The 16,242-nt window shown below is 46.6% G+C and overlaps 1 protein-coding gene across 1 annotated transcript; it reads left to right on the forward strand.

The window, feature by feature from the left end:
• The first annotated feature begins 12,961 nt into the window (after nucleotides 1-12,961).
• Nucleotides 12,962-15,196, forward strand: LOC140207722 (probable G-protein coupled receptor 139). The gene is made up of 2 exons (XM_072276278.1): nucleotides 12,962-13,028; nucleotides 14,286-15,196. Exons 1-2 carry the CDS (start codon nucleotides 12,962-12,964, stop codon nucleotides 15,194-15,196), a joined length of 978 nt encoding a protein of 325 aa, XP_072132379.1.
• The last annotated feature ends 1,046 nt before the right edge of the window (nucleotides 15,197-16,242 follow it).

The following is a 16,242-nucleotide window of genomic DNA, read 5'->3' on the forward strand; positions in this document are numbered from 1 at the left end:
GGAGAGTCACAGGAAGAGGTCGGAATCCGGGTGGAGGTTGGTTCTAATCCCGAATACCCAGATGTATCCACCAGTCCTTTGGTAGATGGTGTGGTTGTGCAGAAAGCTACTGTTAGTCCTGTTTGCACAAATGAGACAGCCCTGTAGACCTCCTGCCAGGACTAAGTAGTAAGCGCCTCCCTGGAGGCAAGTGTATCTAATAATGTAAGCGGAGAGGAGTCAAAGCTCTCTCACTCTCAGCATCAGGCTGCCAGTGGAACCCTGAGACCAGAGATGCTGGGGTCCCCTTCATACCTGTCTCCTGGGTAGGATGATATTCTCCACATGCCGGCCCCATCAACTAAATGCCTACAAGGAGTGCCTGGGGATTATCCATCCATTGTCGTAACTGTGGATAAAACTGATGCGACGGGGAGCGGGCAGGTGTGAGTGGGGTACCCACTGTGGGTTACAAGTGCAACCATCAATTAAAACACCCGGGGAGGAAGATGGGGGATCTGTTTGCAGTGAGGGATTGGAAGGAGACTCCTTTGATAGTGAGACAATGGACATCCTCACCCCTCCTGAGAAATGCCCATTGATACCTGTGGAGGAAATCAGAGAGTTCATTCTCACCTCTGAGGGTGCAAAGCATTGGCCTAAACTAGCCTCGCTTCGCTGGTCTAGCATGCCGAGGCTGGTGATGTCCCTGCGAGTCATCCTTAGACGGAAGGCGAATGGGAAGAGGAATGCTGTGTCGGCGAATGAAAGGAGGCAGCTGAAATCCTTCCTGGATGATCTGGTGACGGACATCAGAGTGGGAGGCAACCTCACTACTTCGGGAGATGTTGGGTTATCTGTTGTCGTTGGCACCACTCTGGTCCGGAAAGCAAAATGTATTTTTGCTTTCTTCTCAGGATTGTTTGTTTGAGGGCGCCTCCGCTCTCACCGGTCAGGGTACTGGTGCTGAGGCCTAGTATTCTCCCGACATGAAACTTACCATAGATAGCCTAAATGCAAACGGCAACAGGGGTTCTCTCCGCAGATATAACAATCGATAGGGATGGGAGATATGCTGTGAGTTTCCTGCAGGAAACCCATACCATCCCGGGGGACGAGTCCGCTTGGCTCCTGGAGTGGCAGGGCGGGGTCTACATGAGCCACTTCAGCTCCAATTCTAGCTGGGTGGCGATCCTGTTGGCCCCGACCATCCAGCCAGAAATCGTAAGAGTCCAAGATGTTGTGCCCGGCCGTCTGCTCCACCTGGCTGTGCGCCTGGATGGTGTATGCTCCGAGGCGCGGTGTGATGCAGACGCGTCTATTCTGTCAGCTGCCCACTCTGCTGAGTTCCATCGATCCTGGGACTGCGTCATCCTCGGGGGAGACTTCAACTGTACCCTCGAAGTGGAGCAGCGCTCGGCCCTCCAGCGCGACCCATGTGTTGAGAATAAATTCAGATAGAGTATTTTATAATGCACCTCCGTCAGTTAAACGATGCTGGAAGGCTTGATCGGATCAAACAGCCTAAATGAAGAGAAATACAGTACAGTACACCTTTGCTGTCAGGTCTCTCCACCTGGACTGTAGGCTGCAGGGGAGATCGTCAGGATAAAGAGGTGGGGGCAAGTGTCCGTGGGCGGAGGGCGGATCCGAGAGAGGCGGGTGATTGGCAACTGGGCTGCTGATGGTGCTCAGAGATTTGCTGGCCAGCAGGGGGCGTCTCCCTGTTCCACTCTCTGTGATTCCTGGACAGGACAGGAGCCTCAGGTTCTCTCCAACTAGTTCCCCCGCCTTAGATGCGACCATGTCATCTTCTGCAGTGAAACTAACTTGTCTCTATTTCCCTTGTTGTCTCTGCCAGTGGTAAGGACACGCTGATGTGAAAATGTCACATTTGTTCGACGTCAGCCCCTCAGTACACCACTCCGTGTGGGTTATACGGCTCTGCAAGGATGCACCACTGTTTAAAATAATCATGGCTGATTTACCAGAAGTCGGTTATTCCTCTCTTCAGATTCCAGTCGCTCTTCATCTAACGAAACACTTTGCTTGCAAATACTCCATTGCTTCCGATACTCCAGCAGTCAGAACTCTCCTCGGCAGAGAACTGCAGGTATTCACGCATTCTGACATGAATAAAATAAAATCTTCCAACATTGCTTTACATGACTGTCCCTCACTTGAAACTGTGCCCTCTCCATTATTACCCTCCCGTCTGTGAAAATGCGTTCAGTGCACCGTCTGTTGCCGCTTAAATTCACGGTGACCCGAGAATATTATTCTACCATACGAAGAATACAGAAGGCTCTCTCAGAATACAGAACAAGTCCGCTCCTGTATTATAGGATCATGGTGGTGCCAGGTTATGAGGTGCAAAGCGGGTTTCAGATATAAAACTTACCTCTTAAATTTGGAGTAAGCAGACGGTAAAATGGAGATAGAGTTAGAGAGCCAGACAGAGCCAGGCAGAGCATTGGAAACAGCCTCATCAGCTTAGTTGTTCCACGCCCAGCGAGCTGGTCCCATTTCCCTCATGTAGCCCCTAACCACCTGAAACTCACATATCCTTTGATATATCGAGATGGCTTTTAAACGTTGACAGTATTTCCACCTTAATCACTATTTCTGACAGTCAGTCAAAATATGAGGGAGCTGCCACTGTGTAATTTTTAAATATGTGCCCCCTGATCTTTTGTTTTTAACACCTCCTGCCTGTGGTAAATAAATATATAATATAAATGTTACATTTGAAGCATTGGTAAAATGCGATGAGAAGTACGTGAACGGTATATTTTGGCCCGCAAGCTCCAATAACAGGGCCGGGCTGACAGCCGGGTTGCTCGTTTTATTCTCGTTTAGTGCAGATCAGTAATTTCTGCACAGGTAATCAGCAACAGGGAACGACATATGTTTGTCCTTGGATAATGGAGAACGCTTTCGTAAGCAACTGTTCCCCAGAACCTATCCTTTTATCCCGCTGTTAATTCCGGCCGAAGTCATCTGCCATTTTCCATGATTTTCTAAAGGCTGTCAAATCTCGCACAGTTTGCTTCTTGAGGGACGTAGTTTCTCCTTTTGGAACCAATTCCTTCACCGACAGGCATTATGTTGACGTTACGGACACTCGGGTCTGTGACGCACGTTCAACATTTTGAAGTAATTTTTGTGTAAAATGAGAGAAACTGTTGAATTTTTGAATATCAGTTTAGTTTGTGTCATAGGTCTGTCTGGAAATAAACGGTTCAATTGTTTTTTTTTTACGATTACATTACGATACTCTTTTCTTGGTGCATTTTCCAAGCTTGTAGCACACCGTTCATTCCCCTCCCCCCCCCCCCCCCCCCCCAGATGCCAATTTATTTCAGTTGTGCACAGGGAAATGCCTCTACAACAATTTGTGGCATTAAGGAGTCCATCTCTCTCTCTCTCTCTCTCTGTAACTCCCACCCCGCCCTCTACTTTCAGTTTGTTGTATTCCTACCAACTCTGTTCACGCTCGTCTTGTTTCAGTTTTGTTTTCATTCCACAACAACACCGCCCTTTCAGCAGATATCACGCCAGCAAACTTTGTGGCGGTTAACATTTTTGTTCTTCTTCTGTCCTTCCAAATTCTGTTCTCGATCTCACAGTCTGTAATATAACGGACAGATACAGCCGTCTGCTATTTTCAGATAAAGATCATCACCACTGTCCAGGGTCCCATGGGTTTGATGGATGAGTTGTTATGGGCGTCATCACTTGCCGCATGACTCTATATGAAGGAATAATGCAGGCAATAATTTCCAGTCCGAGTGGTAAAGGGACAGGGGTATGTACAAACACTCCGGGGAACTGGAGTGCAGAAACTTAGATGTCAGCCGCGCTTCAGTCGGGACAATGACACTGAAGCTCTTCCCTGGTTGTGAACTGCAGAATACTTGATATCTTCATCCTCTCTTCAATCATTCTATTTTACATCATTCTGTTGCATGTCCAGACGCCACATTAGAGCTGAGAACTTGTATTTTCATTTGAGTGGATTCTCCACTCACTGTGCTTTGTTTCCTCAGCTATTTCGCGTGGAAATTTACTTACTTTTAGCAATCTGCGTCCACCAAACCATATACCTTCAATGCAGTTAAAACTCGGGCACCAAATGAGAGATTGCGCGCTACCGACTCGCTGGCTAAAGAATCATGAAATTCAGCGGACTCGGTAAATGCCGATCAAGTGACAACGGAATGGTAAACTGACGACATTCCCAAGTCACAGCGTCTCCATCTTGTGAAAATTGATCCAGTAAGATTGAGAAAAGAAGAATTTCCATCTAAATAACGGATTTTCATTGTCTAACTCCTTGTGAGATCCTCTCGATCAAACTAGCAATATCTGGCAGAGCAGCAGATGAACAGCTTGACCGGCTGTGACGAAGGAACGAGACTAGACGGAGAAAATATCGTTGTACTTGCCATGTGCTCGCAGGAATGGAAGTTCAATCAGTTTTTTTTTTGGTTTTGTTTGCTGATGATCTGCTGGACCTGAGCCCATGTTCAAGGTCCAAGACAAAAACATAGACTCGGAGAACTCGTCCACTGAAACAGACTCCGTAGAAAGTGAAACTAGTTAACACTGACCTTCGGGACTTGGTCAAAACTTTAATTTCCCGTCATGAAGATTGCGGGGAGCTGCATGATAAATTAGAACATGGAGCTTTATTTGGTCTCTGTGCAGCGTGAATTACTGGCCGTTCTTTAGGGTCTCATCGTTCCCGGGCGAGAAAGGAGCATCTCCATAGAAACAACGAGAGTGCAGTTCCCCCGGAGTAAGAGAGAAAAATAAATCACAGTTCATTCGCGATCGTAGCAAGTCGTCCAGTTGGAAGATGAGATGCCGTCTCTCTCATTTATGCTTTGCCTCACGATGGTAGTGGTCAGTGGAGAAGGCCGCAGGCAGAGAAATAGTTCGAATGTCAGTGGAATAAGAATGAAACTGTGGTGAACCAAGAAGCTCAGGATTAAACATGTGGACCGTCATCAAATATTCGGCACTCTGAGTACCCGAACTCGCTTGTTGTTGCGTTTTTTCTCTCTCTAGTGTGATGGAGACATCCTTCTGGAGACTGAAATTGCTGTAGCCTAGGTATGCAACTCGGTAGGTATGCAACTAAATCTCTGCATCATGTCAATTACTTACATGAAAATGAAACCATGAAAGCCAACACCTTACGCGAACTTACGCTAAAGCTTCCACTTCCACCCCAAATATGTCCATTGCGTTATACACTACTGAACATTTGTATGTCGCCAATATCAACAGGCATCCCAACCTTCAGTGAATTCTGACCGTCCGCTTCCTAGTGCTTCTCTACATCGGCACTCTCGGGAACCCATCACACTTTGTGAATATTCCAGCCCTGCTCATCCATGGAACGGACTCAGTACGTACATCTATATTGACCCCTGTTTGCCGTTCGAGGACCATCTGACAAGCTGATAAATTCCGTACCATAACTGACAACCCATTAGCTTAAAACCGCACGGAGTAGCTGGACAGGTGAAAGGCTGTTCATGTGCGTCATTCAAGTCAGACCATTCAATGGATGTGCACGACAGGGAATAAAAAGGAAACGAAATATATAATGTTGTGTTATATTTGCCGTGAAAGTGCAGTTCAGATTGTCCAAACAAGTAAATACGACTTTGTATTACACTGCCAACAACGCTATCAATTTTGTGGATCTGTAAAACGATTGTCATTGTTGGTACAAGTGCAATAAACGCAGAAGGTTTAAACATTTGCACCAAATGGAGGGTCGATTCAATTGCTTTGCTTCACACTGGCGCGAAATTGATGGGAGGGGGTTCTCTGTGTGAGGGACGACATCAGTTTGATGCACAAACAAAATGCTGGAGGACCTCAGCAGTTCGGGCACATCTATGGAAAAGAATAAACTGTTGACGTTTCGGGCTGCGACTTTTCAAATGGACGGGGAAGATGCCGGAGTGAAAAGGTTGAGTGATGGAAATGCGAACAAGCATGAAAGTGACAGGCGAAGCAAGGTGCGTAGGTTGCGGGGCGGGGGGAGACGAATTAAGTGACTGGAGATAATTGGAAACGGCAAAAGCTCTGGAGAAGAAAGACTCCGATAGGAGAGGAGAGTGGATCATGGAAGAAAGGGAAACAGTTCGGGCACCAGCAGGAGATGATAGGCAAGTCAACAGAAGTGTAGGAGGTCGAGATGGTGAAATGAAGAAGAGAGAAAAGGAAGGGGGAAATACCGGAATATGGAAATATCAATGTTTATGCCATTAAACTGGAGGTACCCTACACCGAATATAAGATATTACTCATCCAGCATGTGAGTGGCCTCATGGTGGCGCAAGAGGAGGCCATGGACCGATATGTCGGCTCGGGATGGGGATAGGAATTGAAATGTTTGGCCACCGGGAAATTTCGATTTATGTTGATGGACATGAAGTGCTCGACGAAGCGTTAATTAATTTGAAGAAGACGTCCAGGCCAGAAACATTGACTGTTTGTTCATGTCCATAGATGCTACCTAATCTGTTGAGTTCTTCCAGCATTTTGTGTGCGCTGCAATTAATTTTATTAAAGGTTTGCATGTATTCAGCATCTGCGTCAGCCTGGATCCGATATCAGTATATATATATATATTTAATAATTCAATTGCAAGGTCCATAACCGAGGCGATTCCTCAGTGAACAGAGCAGCCTAATAACAGTTCACAATTGCTCAATGACTACAAGGACTGGACATCACGTCATCAACAATAACAATCATGAAAACGAGAGGGGACCCTGAGAGTGTTTCGTAACAGCATTCACTGGTTGCTGGAATCGTCATTTCTTTGTCTTTGAGCTTTTGCAACCTCATCAAAATTGGGATTTTACTTGAATTATGTCATTTTTATTTTTTACCCCAGCTGTTGGAAAACACATCAGCCTTGTGTAGTATTGAATATTCCGTGTTCTGGAGCGAGTATTAATGAATGACCGTGGCGATTCATCAGCTCAGAGTTTCTTCAGCGAGATCGTGGGCAGGTCGAAGACAGGTTAAATCTCACACAGAATGCTTGAAATATTTTCCCATGTGAGAAAGGTATCGTACATGATCATTGCCGTTATCGGTGTTCCTGGTAAGAACATATGCGAACTAATAATTGTAGTTTATGTGCGCGGTCTGTAAACTCGTTGAGTGACCGAAAGCGTTGTGATGCCGGTATATCAATGAGTGCGGTGTAGCCATTGTGATAAATCTCTGTGTTCGTTCAGAAGTTTCCTTGCAGTTTAATACGTGCCGTCGACTGAAAATCACCTGGCGGTTGAAATAGATGCAGAGTAGAAGATCGGAGATATGATTCATGACAGGCTGTCGAAGTAAACTCCGATAATCCAGCGCGTCTGCGCATTTACGGGCGATTGGTTTTACTTCCTATCAATAGAGCAAAATGCTATAAACTCAAATTTAAATTATTGCGCTGTGTTTTCAGAAATTGTTGCAAGTTTGAAGGGAATGCTGGAAGCGGGTCGCCGGTGAGATGCAGCGGGAAGAAGTGGAATCTCTTGTGAGAAACACACCATGAAGAAGTGTACGGCCGACGTCAAGGGCCGAGCTCCCTCTGCAAGTCGTCCTGCTGAAGCGTCTCGGCCGGAACTATCGACTCTACTTTGTCCTATTGATGCTGCCTGGCCTGCTGAGTTCCTCCAGCATTTTGTGCGTGTTGCTCGGATTTCCAGCATCTGCAGATTTTCTCTTGTTTGCGATTGGATTACATCACTTGCGAATTAGACTCCGAAACATCAGGAGTTTCCAAAATTCAAATGAGGTTCTGTGTACGTTTTTATGCACCAGGTTTTGTTCCCATGTGAAGTGAAGTGAGATTTAAGAGCCAACCCAGCAGTGTCAGTTGATGGTCAGACGGGGCAATGTGCAAACGATACTCCGCTCTAGAACAGTAAGCATCGAACCATTCAGAATAATCCTGAAACAATCTGGAAAAAAAAATCTAAAAGAGAGGGATGAAGAATCTATATTGTCTTTCTTTCGGAAATTGGATAGTTTAAGCACTCACGTGCAAAATAGCTGAAAATTCAGCGGGTCAAGGAAACTCTTTAAAAGCGAAAGCTGAAACTTCTGACCGGATACCTTGCATTGTGCAAAGTATCCGCGGATTTATACTGATTTCTCCAAAGCGCCCTTCGCAAACCATGACCCGCTTCCAGTTCCGAGTATCGTACCCTTTCACGCAGCATGTACTTCTGCAAGGCATCTTCGACTCCCGCTCTACACCATAAGACCATAAGACAAAGGAGCAGAAGTCGGACATTCGGCCTATCGAGTCTGCTCCGCCAATTTATCATGAGCTGATCCATTCTCCCATTTAGTCCCACGCCCCCGCCTTCTCAGCATAACCTTTGATGCCCTGGCTACTCAGATACCTATCAGTCTCCCTCCTGTATGTTGATTCATCACCACCTTTGACACAGCCCACAGCAGTGGTCATCAGCAAACTTGTATATGGTGTTGGGAGCTGCAGTTAGCTACACAAGCAAAGGTTTGTTGATGTGCTTGCGTCAATGGAATCAAAGCAGATCAGATCGATCTGATAAGGAAAAGGGTAGGATTAAGGATTTCAGGAGTACAGGCAATGACAACTCTGTGGAGACCAACCATCATAGACCCGAATGGCAAAAGTCGGAAACGAGCAAGAAACATTTCCGGCCAGCGTAGGCTACTATTCCCGCCAGTTAACTTTCCTATTACCTTAATATTTCTAGAGTGGAAGGGAAACCTAGCAGGTTTAAATACAGGTACTTACTCTACTTGCATTTCACGGCCACATTCGACCGTGGGCACTTAATAGTTCAAAAACCTTTGCACGTATTAGAGAAGTGATTTATCCAAAATGACACGAATCAACTAATTCCTCCTAATTATTTGCTTCCATGGACCGGCCTGTTTTGGCCGTAAACATTTGGCAATTTATGGCCTGTTATCTTTTTCCCAGCATGAGTCGCGTGACAGACGTTGTTTTAAGGTCTGAAAAAGAAACAGATTCGTAGAACTCGTTCACTGAGACAAAATGCGTGGAAAGAGAAACTCGTTAACCCTCACCCCCGGAACTGTATCAAGAGTGCAAGTGCGTCAATTTCCAGCGTAGACATTGCTGGGTGGTTGATAGATAAATTAGAACATGGAGCTTATTTTAGTCTCCGTGGACGTCAAATATTGGCCGTTCTTTGTTGTTGTTTTTTTCATTGGACCGAAGCAACGAAGGGGACATGGGCATCAGCATAGAAACAACGAGTGGGCAGTCAGTCAGTGTAAGTAAAAAGGTCACAGCTCACCCCCGATCGTTGGAAAGCGTCTAGTTGTTTGCTCAAATGCCGCCCCTCTCACTTATGGTCTTCCTCACGATGGCAGTGGGGAAGGCCGCAGATAGAGAGAAAGTGTCAGTTGAATAAGAATTAAAGTATGAGAAAACAGGGCCCCTGACACTGTCATAAGGGCGGGTGGCCGGAAACGGACCCAAGTGCAAGACACAGACACTGAAGTACCAGGGACAGGACTAGGTTACAGGGCGATGGTAAGGACATGGCAGGTAAACCAGGAACCTGGAACACGACTGGACATTAGAGCTAGGAGCCCGGGTTTGGACCTGTTGCCTCTGGCTCGGACCCCAGAACTAGGCAAGGACGAGGCTTGGCAGACAGGCAGAACGAGGCAGAAATCTACAGGCTTGAAGCTTGAGGCTAGAGGTTAGAGACTTGGTTTGGCCTGGCAAGAAGCTAGAGGCTAGAGACTTGGCTTGGCTTGGCAAGAGGCTAGAGACTAGAGACTTGGTTTGGCTTGGAACGAGGCTAGTGGCTAGAGACTTGGCTTGGCTTGGGAAGAGGCTAGAGTCTAGAGGCTGGAGTCTACAGGCTCGAGGCTAGGCAAGAGACGAGTGGAGGCTTGGCCGGAGGCTGGAGACTTGAGGCTAGAGGCAAGGCTGGAGGCTGGAGGCTTGAGACTGGAGACTTGAGGCGAGGCGAGGCTGGAGGCTTGAAACTGGAGACGAGGCTGGAGGCTAGAGACTTCAGGCGAGGCGAGGCTGGAGGCTGGAGGTAGAAGATTTGAGGCGAGGCTGAAGGCTGGAGGCAGGAGACTTGAGGCGAGGCTGGTGGCTGGAGGCAGGAGACTTGAAGCGTTGTGAGGCTGGAGTCTGGATGCAAGAGAATTGAGGCGAGGCTTGGCTCCTCCTGGGCAGGACGCGGATCACCACCAGACAGAGGCAAGGGACGGGAAGGTTCAGAACCAATCCCAGGTAACGGCAAGGCGGCCTGGCTTACCTGGGTGGAGGCAACGGACAGGAAGGGACAGAACCAACCCCAGGTAACGGCAGGACGGCCTGATTTACCTGGGCGGAGGCAAGGGACAGGAAAGGAGTTAGGTACAGGGTGGCTGCAGGACCAGACAGCAAGACAAGGCAAGGCTACTGGCAAAGCAAGGCAAGACGAGAACTTCAGGTGAGGCAAGAGTTACCGGCAAGACAAGGCAGGGCTTCAGGCGAGGACACAGAAGGCAGGGGAAGGGATACAAGGAGTAAGGACAAGAACAATCCAGCGGCCACGCCCTGGTCTCTGGAGGTATTTATGCAACCAACCCCAACTAGCATCAGCTGCCTCAGTCAAAGCTCAACAAGGCAGAAACAGGGTAGATAGGAAAACCTGGAGCAAGGGTCGATGGACCAGACCGTGAACCGAAATATGGACTTCACGGACCGGACTGTGAGAAACATAACCTTTCTTTCTAATGAAGGGAGACACCATTGTAAATACTGAAAGTACAGTGGCCTCGATCAGCAAGTATGCAGCGAACTGAGTCATTTTTCTTATATCAGAATGAAATTAGGAAAGTAAACAACTTACGGTAAAACTTCCACTTCCACTAAACCAATTCCCTTCATGTTTGATGCACCTATGGAGAAATTGTTACAACTAGTGAACACATGTATGTCTCCGATGATCTTTAAGCTTCTGTATGAAATACGTCTTCTGCTTCAGCTTCAGAGAGGATGACTGTTTCTCCGCTCATATCTGAAATGTCCACGATCGGTAGATTCCTGGTGAAAGCCCTCTGCATGTGTTCCACTGCAATCATAGACAATTATTTATGGGGAGCTCGAACCTTGCGAAACTCTAATCAGAGCAATGTGAGATATTATTGCATAATGACCTTTCCCGTCAGTGAAAGTACATCAAGGAAACACATCAGAACAGGAAAAACAGAGTTTACAATGTTGCGCTATAATTACAGTGCAAGTGCAGTTCAGATTGTCAAATAAATAAATATGACTATCTACCTCGCTGTCAACAACGCTGCCAATTTGGCGCATCTGTAAAACAATTGTCATTGTTTCATCAAATGTGATGAATGCAGAAGCTCTGTAAGTTTATTTATTTGCACCGATCCGAAGATCCTGTGTACGGTGACTGAATTACTTTGCTTCATACTGGTGCGAACTTTAATTGGAGCTGGTTTAACATGAGAAGGACTGCATCAATTTTATGCACACACAAAATGCTGGAGGATCTCAGCAGATCGGGCAGCATTTATCGAAATTAATAAACCGTTGACTTTTCAGGCCGCGACCCAGTGTCGGGCTGCAAAACGAAGTGGGGAGATGACAGCACAAGAGGTTTGGGGGTGGAGGAAGAGGACAAGCTGGAATGCCGGAGGTCTCAGTAGCTCAGACAGAATTTATGGAAATGAATAAGCAGCTGAAGTTTAGATCATACGACCATGAGAGCAGAATTAGGCCATTAAGCCCATCGAGTCTGCTCCGCCATTACATCATGGCTGATCCCGGATCCGGCTCAACCCCATACATCTGCCTTTTCCCCATATACTTTGATGCCCCAACCGATCAGGAAACGATCAATTTCCAGTTAAATATACACATGGACTTGGCCTCCACCGCAGTCTATGGAAAAGCATTCCACGGATTCACTACTCCTTGCCTAAAAAAAATCCTCCTTACCTAAAAAAAATCCTCCTTACCTCTGTTCTAAAAGATTGTTCACTGGTTTTGAGGCTGTGCCCTCCTGGATTTCTCCACCAGAGGAAACGTCCTCTCCACATCCACCCTATCTCGTCCTTTCAACATATCTGTGTTCAAGCCATAGAGACAGGACGTTACTCCACCAACCTAAGAGTGGCCTCATCCAGTCAGAAAAGGAGTCTATAGAACGATATGTCGGGACGGGTGTAGGGGTAGAAATTGACATTGTTAGGCATGAACCTTTGGCAATGAATGAATAGTTGAAGATCGGACCCCGACTCTTCAGCAGGGCTGGAACGTAAGGGGGAAGATGCCAGAATAACATCATTGAGGAAGAGGGGGGAAGAAATCTGAAAAGGTGGTAGGTAAAACCAGATGGTTATAGAACGTAGACGAAATAAGTGACTGGGATGTGATAAGAGGAAAAGACTAACATCTCGGGAAGGATGAATCAGATATGAAAGGAGAGTGGATTATGAGAGAAACAGAAAGAGGAAGGGCATCGGGGGGACGTGGTAGGAAAATGAGGAGAAGCTTTAGAGACCAGAGTGGGGAAATGAGGAAAATGGAAAGGAGAGGGGGGAAACACTGGAAAACATAGATATGTCTAGGAATGGACATGATCAACAATAACAGTCATGAAACCGAGATGTGATCCTGAGGTGTTTCACAACAACATTCACTGACTTCTTGAAGCGTCATTTCTTCATCTTTGAGATGTTGCAATTTCGTGTCAGGCTATCCAAACCTCATCACATTTGGGATTTTGCTTGAATGTTTATTTTAACCGCAGCTGTTGGAAGACACGTCAGCCTTGTGTGGTATTGAATATTCAGTGTGCTGGAGCGAGTATAAATGAATGACCGTGGAGATTCATCAGCTCAGAGCTTCTTCAGCGAGATCGCGGGCAGCTGGAAGACAGGCTGAATCTCACACAACATGCTTGAAACATTTTACCGTGTCAGAAAAATATATTTCATGATAATTTCCGTTATTGGCATTCCTGGTAAGAACATTGGCGAACTAACATTGGCAGTTCTCTGTGCGCGGTCTTTGGACTCGTTCAGTGACGGACAGCGTTGTGATGCCGGTGTATCAGTGAGTGCGGTTCAGACATTGTGACAAAGCTCCGTGTTCGTTCAGAGGTGGATTATCGGAATTTACTTGGACAGCAATTTTGATTTTTTTCAATGAAACCCGCTCTCAAAGTTAACTCCGATAATCCAGCGTTCGTAATCTGCTTGGTGTTAATGTCTATCAATAGGGCAGCATGTTTTAAATTCAGTTTTAAAGGTATTGCGCCATATTTTAAGATATTAAAGGGAACGTGGGAAGTGATTCGCCGTTGTGATTCAGGGGAGAGCGGTAGAGAGTACTTGTGTGTTTAAGCCGGAACCATCGGGAGTTTCCGAAATAATTGCCTATGCGTGTTTCAGTGTGTCAGCGTTTGTTCCGTGTCTTGTTCCTGGAAGTGAGGAGGGAGTTAAGAGCCAGACCAGCGGTGTCTATTGGAGGTCAGACGGGGTAAGATTCATACGATACTCCGCTCCGGAGCAACAGCATCGAGCAATTTAGAGTTATGCTGCAGTAATTTGGAGCAACTCCTGCAGAAGCAGATGTTTTGAAGTACCTATGTTGTCTTTGGTGATTTAAACACCAGCGTCTAACACAGTTGCAAAGTGGAGCAAGCCAGGCAGAATATCTAAATGCGAACATGGAACTTTCTGATCGGGTTCCCTGACGCAGTGTGAGTCCCGGCTAGGAGCAGTTGCACGATTTAAAAGAAGCGAGCCAAGTGTGGCCCCTGTGGGCGGATGACAATCGGGGAGTTTATAAGGAGACCAGACATGCGAACGGTGGACATGAATTTATTTTGAACTTTGGGAGTGGACAGCGGAGCAGGGAGTAGGCTTTGCTGTCTGGGGAGAGTGAAGGAACACATCGGTGAGAAACTTGCCGAGGAATCCAGGCCTTACTCATCAGCTGAAATCCTTCTGGTTAAAACATTAGATTGATTTCCCCAAAGAGCCCACGGCGATCAGTTGACAATGGCTCCTTCCCAAACTCTGCGCCTCTGCCAGTACTGTGTACCGCACTCTTTCACCCGACATACACGCGTGTGAGCCGTCTGTGATTCCCGTTTTACACCTTTTAAATCACCACAAATGAGTTGTCCGCAATTGTTCTCAATTTCCAGCTCATCCATGTCCTGAGATCCACGGGGCGGCGAGATATTCACTCATTCTTTTTGCCATTCCCCTAGTGAATTTCGTGGCGATTGCGATCCTGTCCCGGGGAAAGTGCGGCCTCTCCACCTGCACCACTCGATACCTGGTGGCCATGGCAACGGCCGATCTACTAATCGTCATTTTTCGGGTCATCTTGTGGCGGGTCAGTTATTATTACTTCCCCGGGACTTTCCTGGACATAACCCCCTTGTGCAGTATGATCTCTACCCTGGGTATGGCGGCCACAGACTGTTCTGTCTGGTTCACTGTCACATTTACGTTGGATCGGTTTGTCGCCATCCGTTGCCAGAAGCGGAAAGCAAATTACTGCACCGGGAAAACTGCGGCTGTGGTTCTGACAACAACCGGCGTTCTGCTCTGTTTTAAAAATGTGCCCAACTTCTTTAAATATCGCCCTGTGAAGGTCATCGACAATATACCATGGGACTGTATTCGGAAGCCGGGCTACTATACGCAACCCGGGTGGGTGGGATATAGCTGGTTTTCTACCGTCCTAACGCCATTGCTCCCATTCCTGTTAATACTCCTGTTCAACGCTCTGACAGTCAGACACATTTTAGTGACTAGTCGAGTCCGTAAGGGGCTGAGGGGTCAGAGCAAAGCGGAGAACCGCAGTGACCCGGAGATGGAGAGCAGGAGGAGGTCTGTGATCTTACTTCTCACCATCTCTGGAAGCTTCATCATCCTGTGGTCGGTGAAATTTGCCGAGTTTCTTTACTACACTTTTGCCGGATTGAATCAAAATAATTATATCGATTCAGAATACATATTTGAACACACTGGAGACATGTTGCTGATATTAAGTTGCTGCACAAACACTTTTATCTATGGGGTGACGCAGTCCAAGTTCAGAGAGCAGTTCATCAGCGCAGCGAAATATCCGCTCATGTTAATTATTCAATTAATTAATAAACAGAATATTTAAATTATTCGCAGAGGCGGTCGCAGTGTTTTACATTTTGACACTACAAAACAGGAGGTCATCGGTGAACGCGGTAGCGGGAAGAATAAAACTAGTTTAGAGCCTGAGATAGCTATAGCACGGGAACAGACCTTTCGGCACCCGCAGTCTGCGACCTCCACCTCCTACCAAGTATTAAACTCATCCCATCTGTTTATCTTGATCTTTCCCCATATTCCCGCTTTCCTCACCGCCCTACCCCTTTGAATAATGAATGCCTCACCGCAGCGTAAATACTCATCAGTCAACTGACCTACAAAGCCGTGCAATCTCGGTGAATGATTCACCTCGCGGGCAGAACGGGTGGTGAGATCGGGCCTGGCTTGGACTCCTCTGATTGAGCAGGCAGCGCCCCAAAGAGAGCTAGCTGACTGGTTCCAACTTCGGCACGTCTTTTAATACCCCATTCGCAGACAACATCCACGTCGACCGAGACCCTAACTTCAAATGTCGAGTTTACTTGTGTTTAGTAGGAGAGAATGAACTTTGTGATGTGTTCACCGGCACAGGGAATGTCTCCCCAATGTCGACTAATCATCTGAAAGGTCATTTTCTAAAAGTGATCGAATAATTTTATGAGGAAAGAACTGTTCTTCCTCATTTCTCTGAGTGTATTTATTCGGTAAAAAAAGAGGTTTATCGAACCCAACGCGGTTGAGTCCGCCGATAGGCACCTTAGTGAGGCTTCGTGCGAAGGCCTAAAGGTCAATCGACAGGGAATGAGACTATTAAACCACAGAATTAAGGAGCAGAATTTTGGGCCATTGCTTCCATCGAGCTCTTCGTCTTTCTTTCTTGGTTGATTTATTCCTCAACTACAATTTATTTCCTCTCATAAACCGTTAGCTCCCTCACCAATCAAAAATCTTCACACTTTTTTCTTCGCCACACGCTATGACCTGGTATCCACATATTCTGCGGCAGCAAAATCGAGACCTCTTGTAAATTAGCCTTCAGAGAATCTAGAACAAGGACTAATAAGTCTCTATGCATCCATTGTTTCGTAATTT

The sequence above is a fragment of the Mobula birostris genome, chromosome 13 (assembly GCF_030028105.1).
Source record: "Mobula birostris isolate sMobBir1 chromosome 13, sMobBir1.hap1, whole genome shotgun sequence".
NCBI classification, from domain to species: domain Eukaryota; kingdom Metazoa; phylum Chordata; class Chondrichthyes; order Myliobatiformes; family Myliobatidae; genus Mobula; species Mobula birostris.

What these genes read in the sequence shown, in the direction of transcription:
- LOC140207722 (XM_072276278.1), top strand. Translation starts at nt 12,962, where the DNA reads ATGCTTGAAACATTTTACCGTGTCAGAAAAATATATTTCATGATAATT. An exon ending in TTCCGTTATTGGCATTCCTG is followed by an intron (nt 13,029 to 14,285) that starts GTAAGAACATTG and finishes CCATTCCCCTAG; the next exon opens with TGAATTTCGTGGCGATTGCG.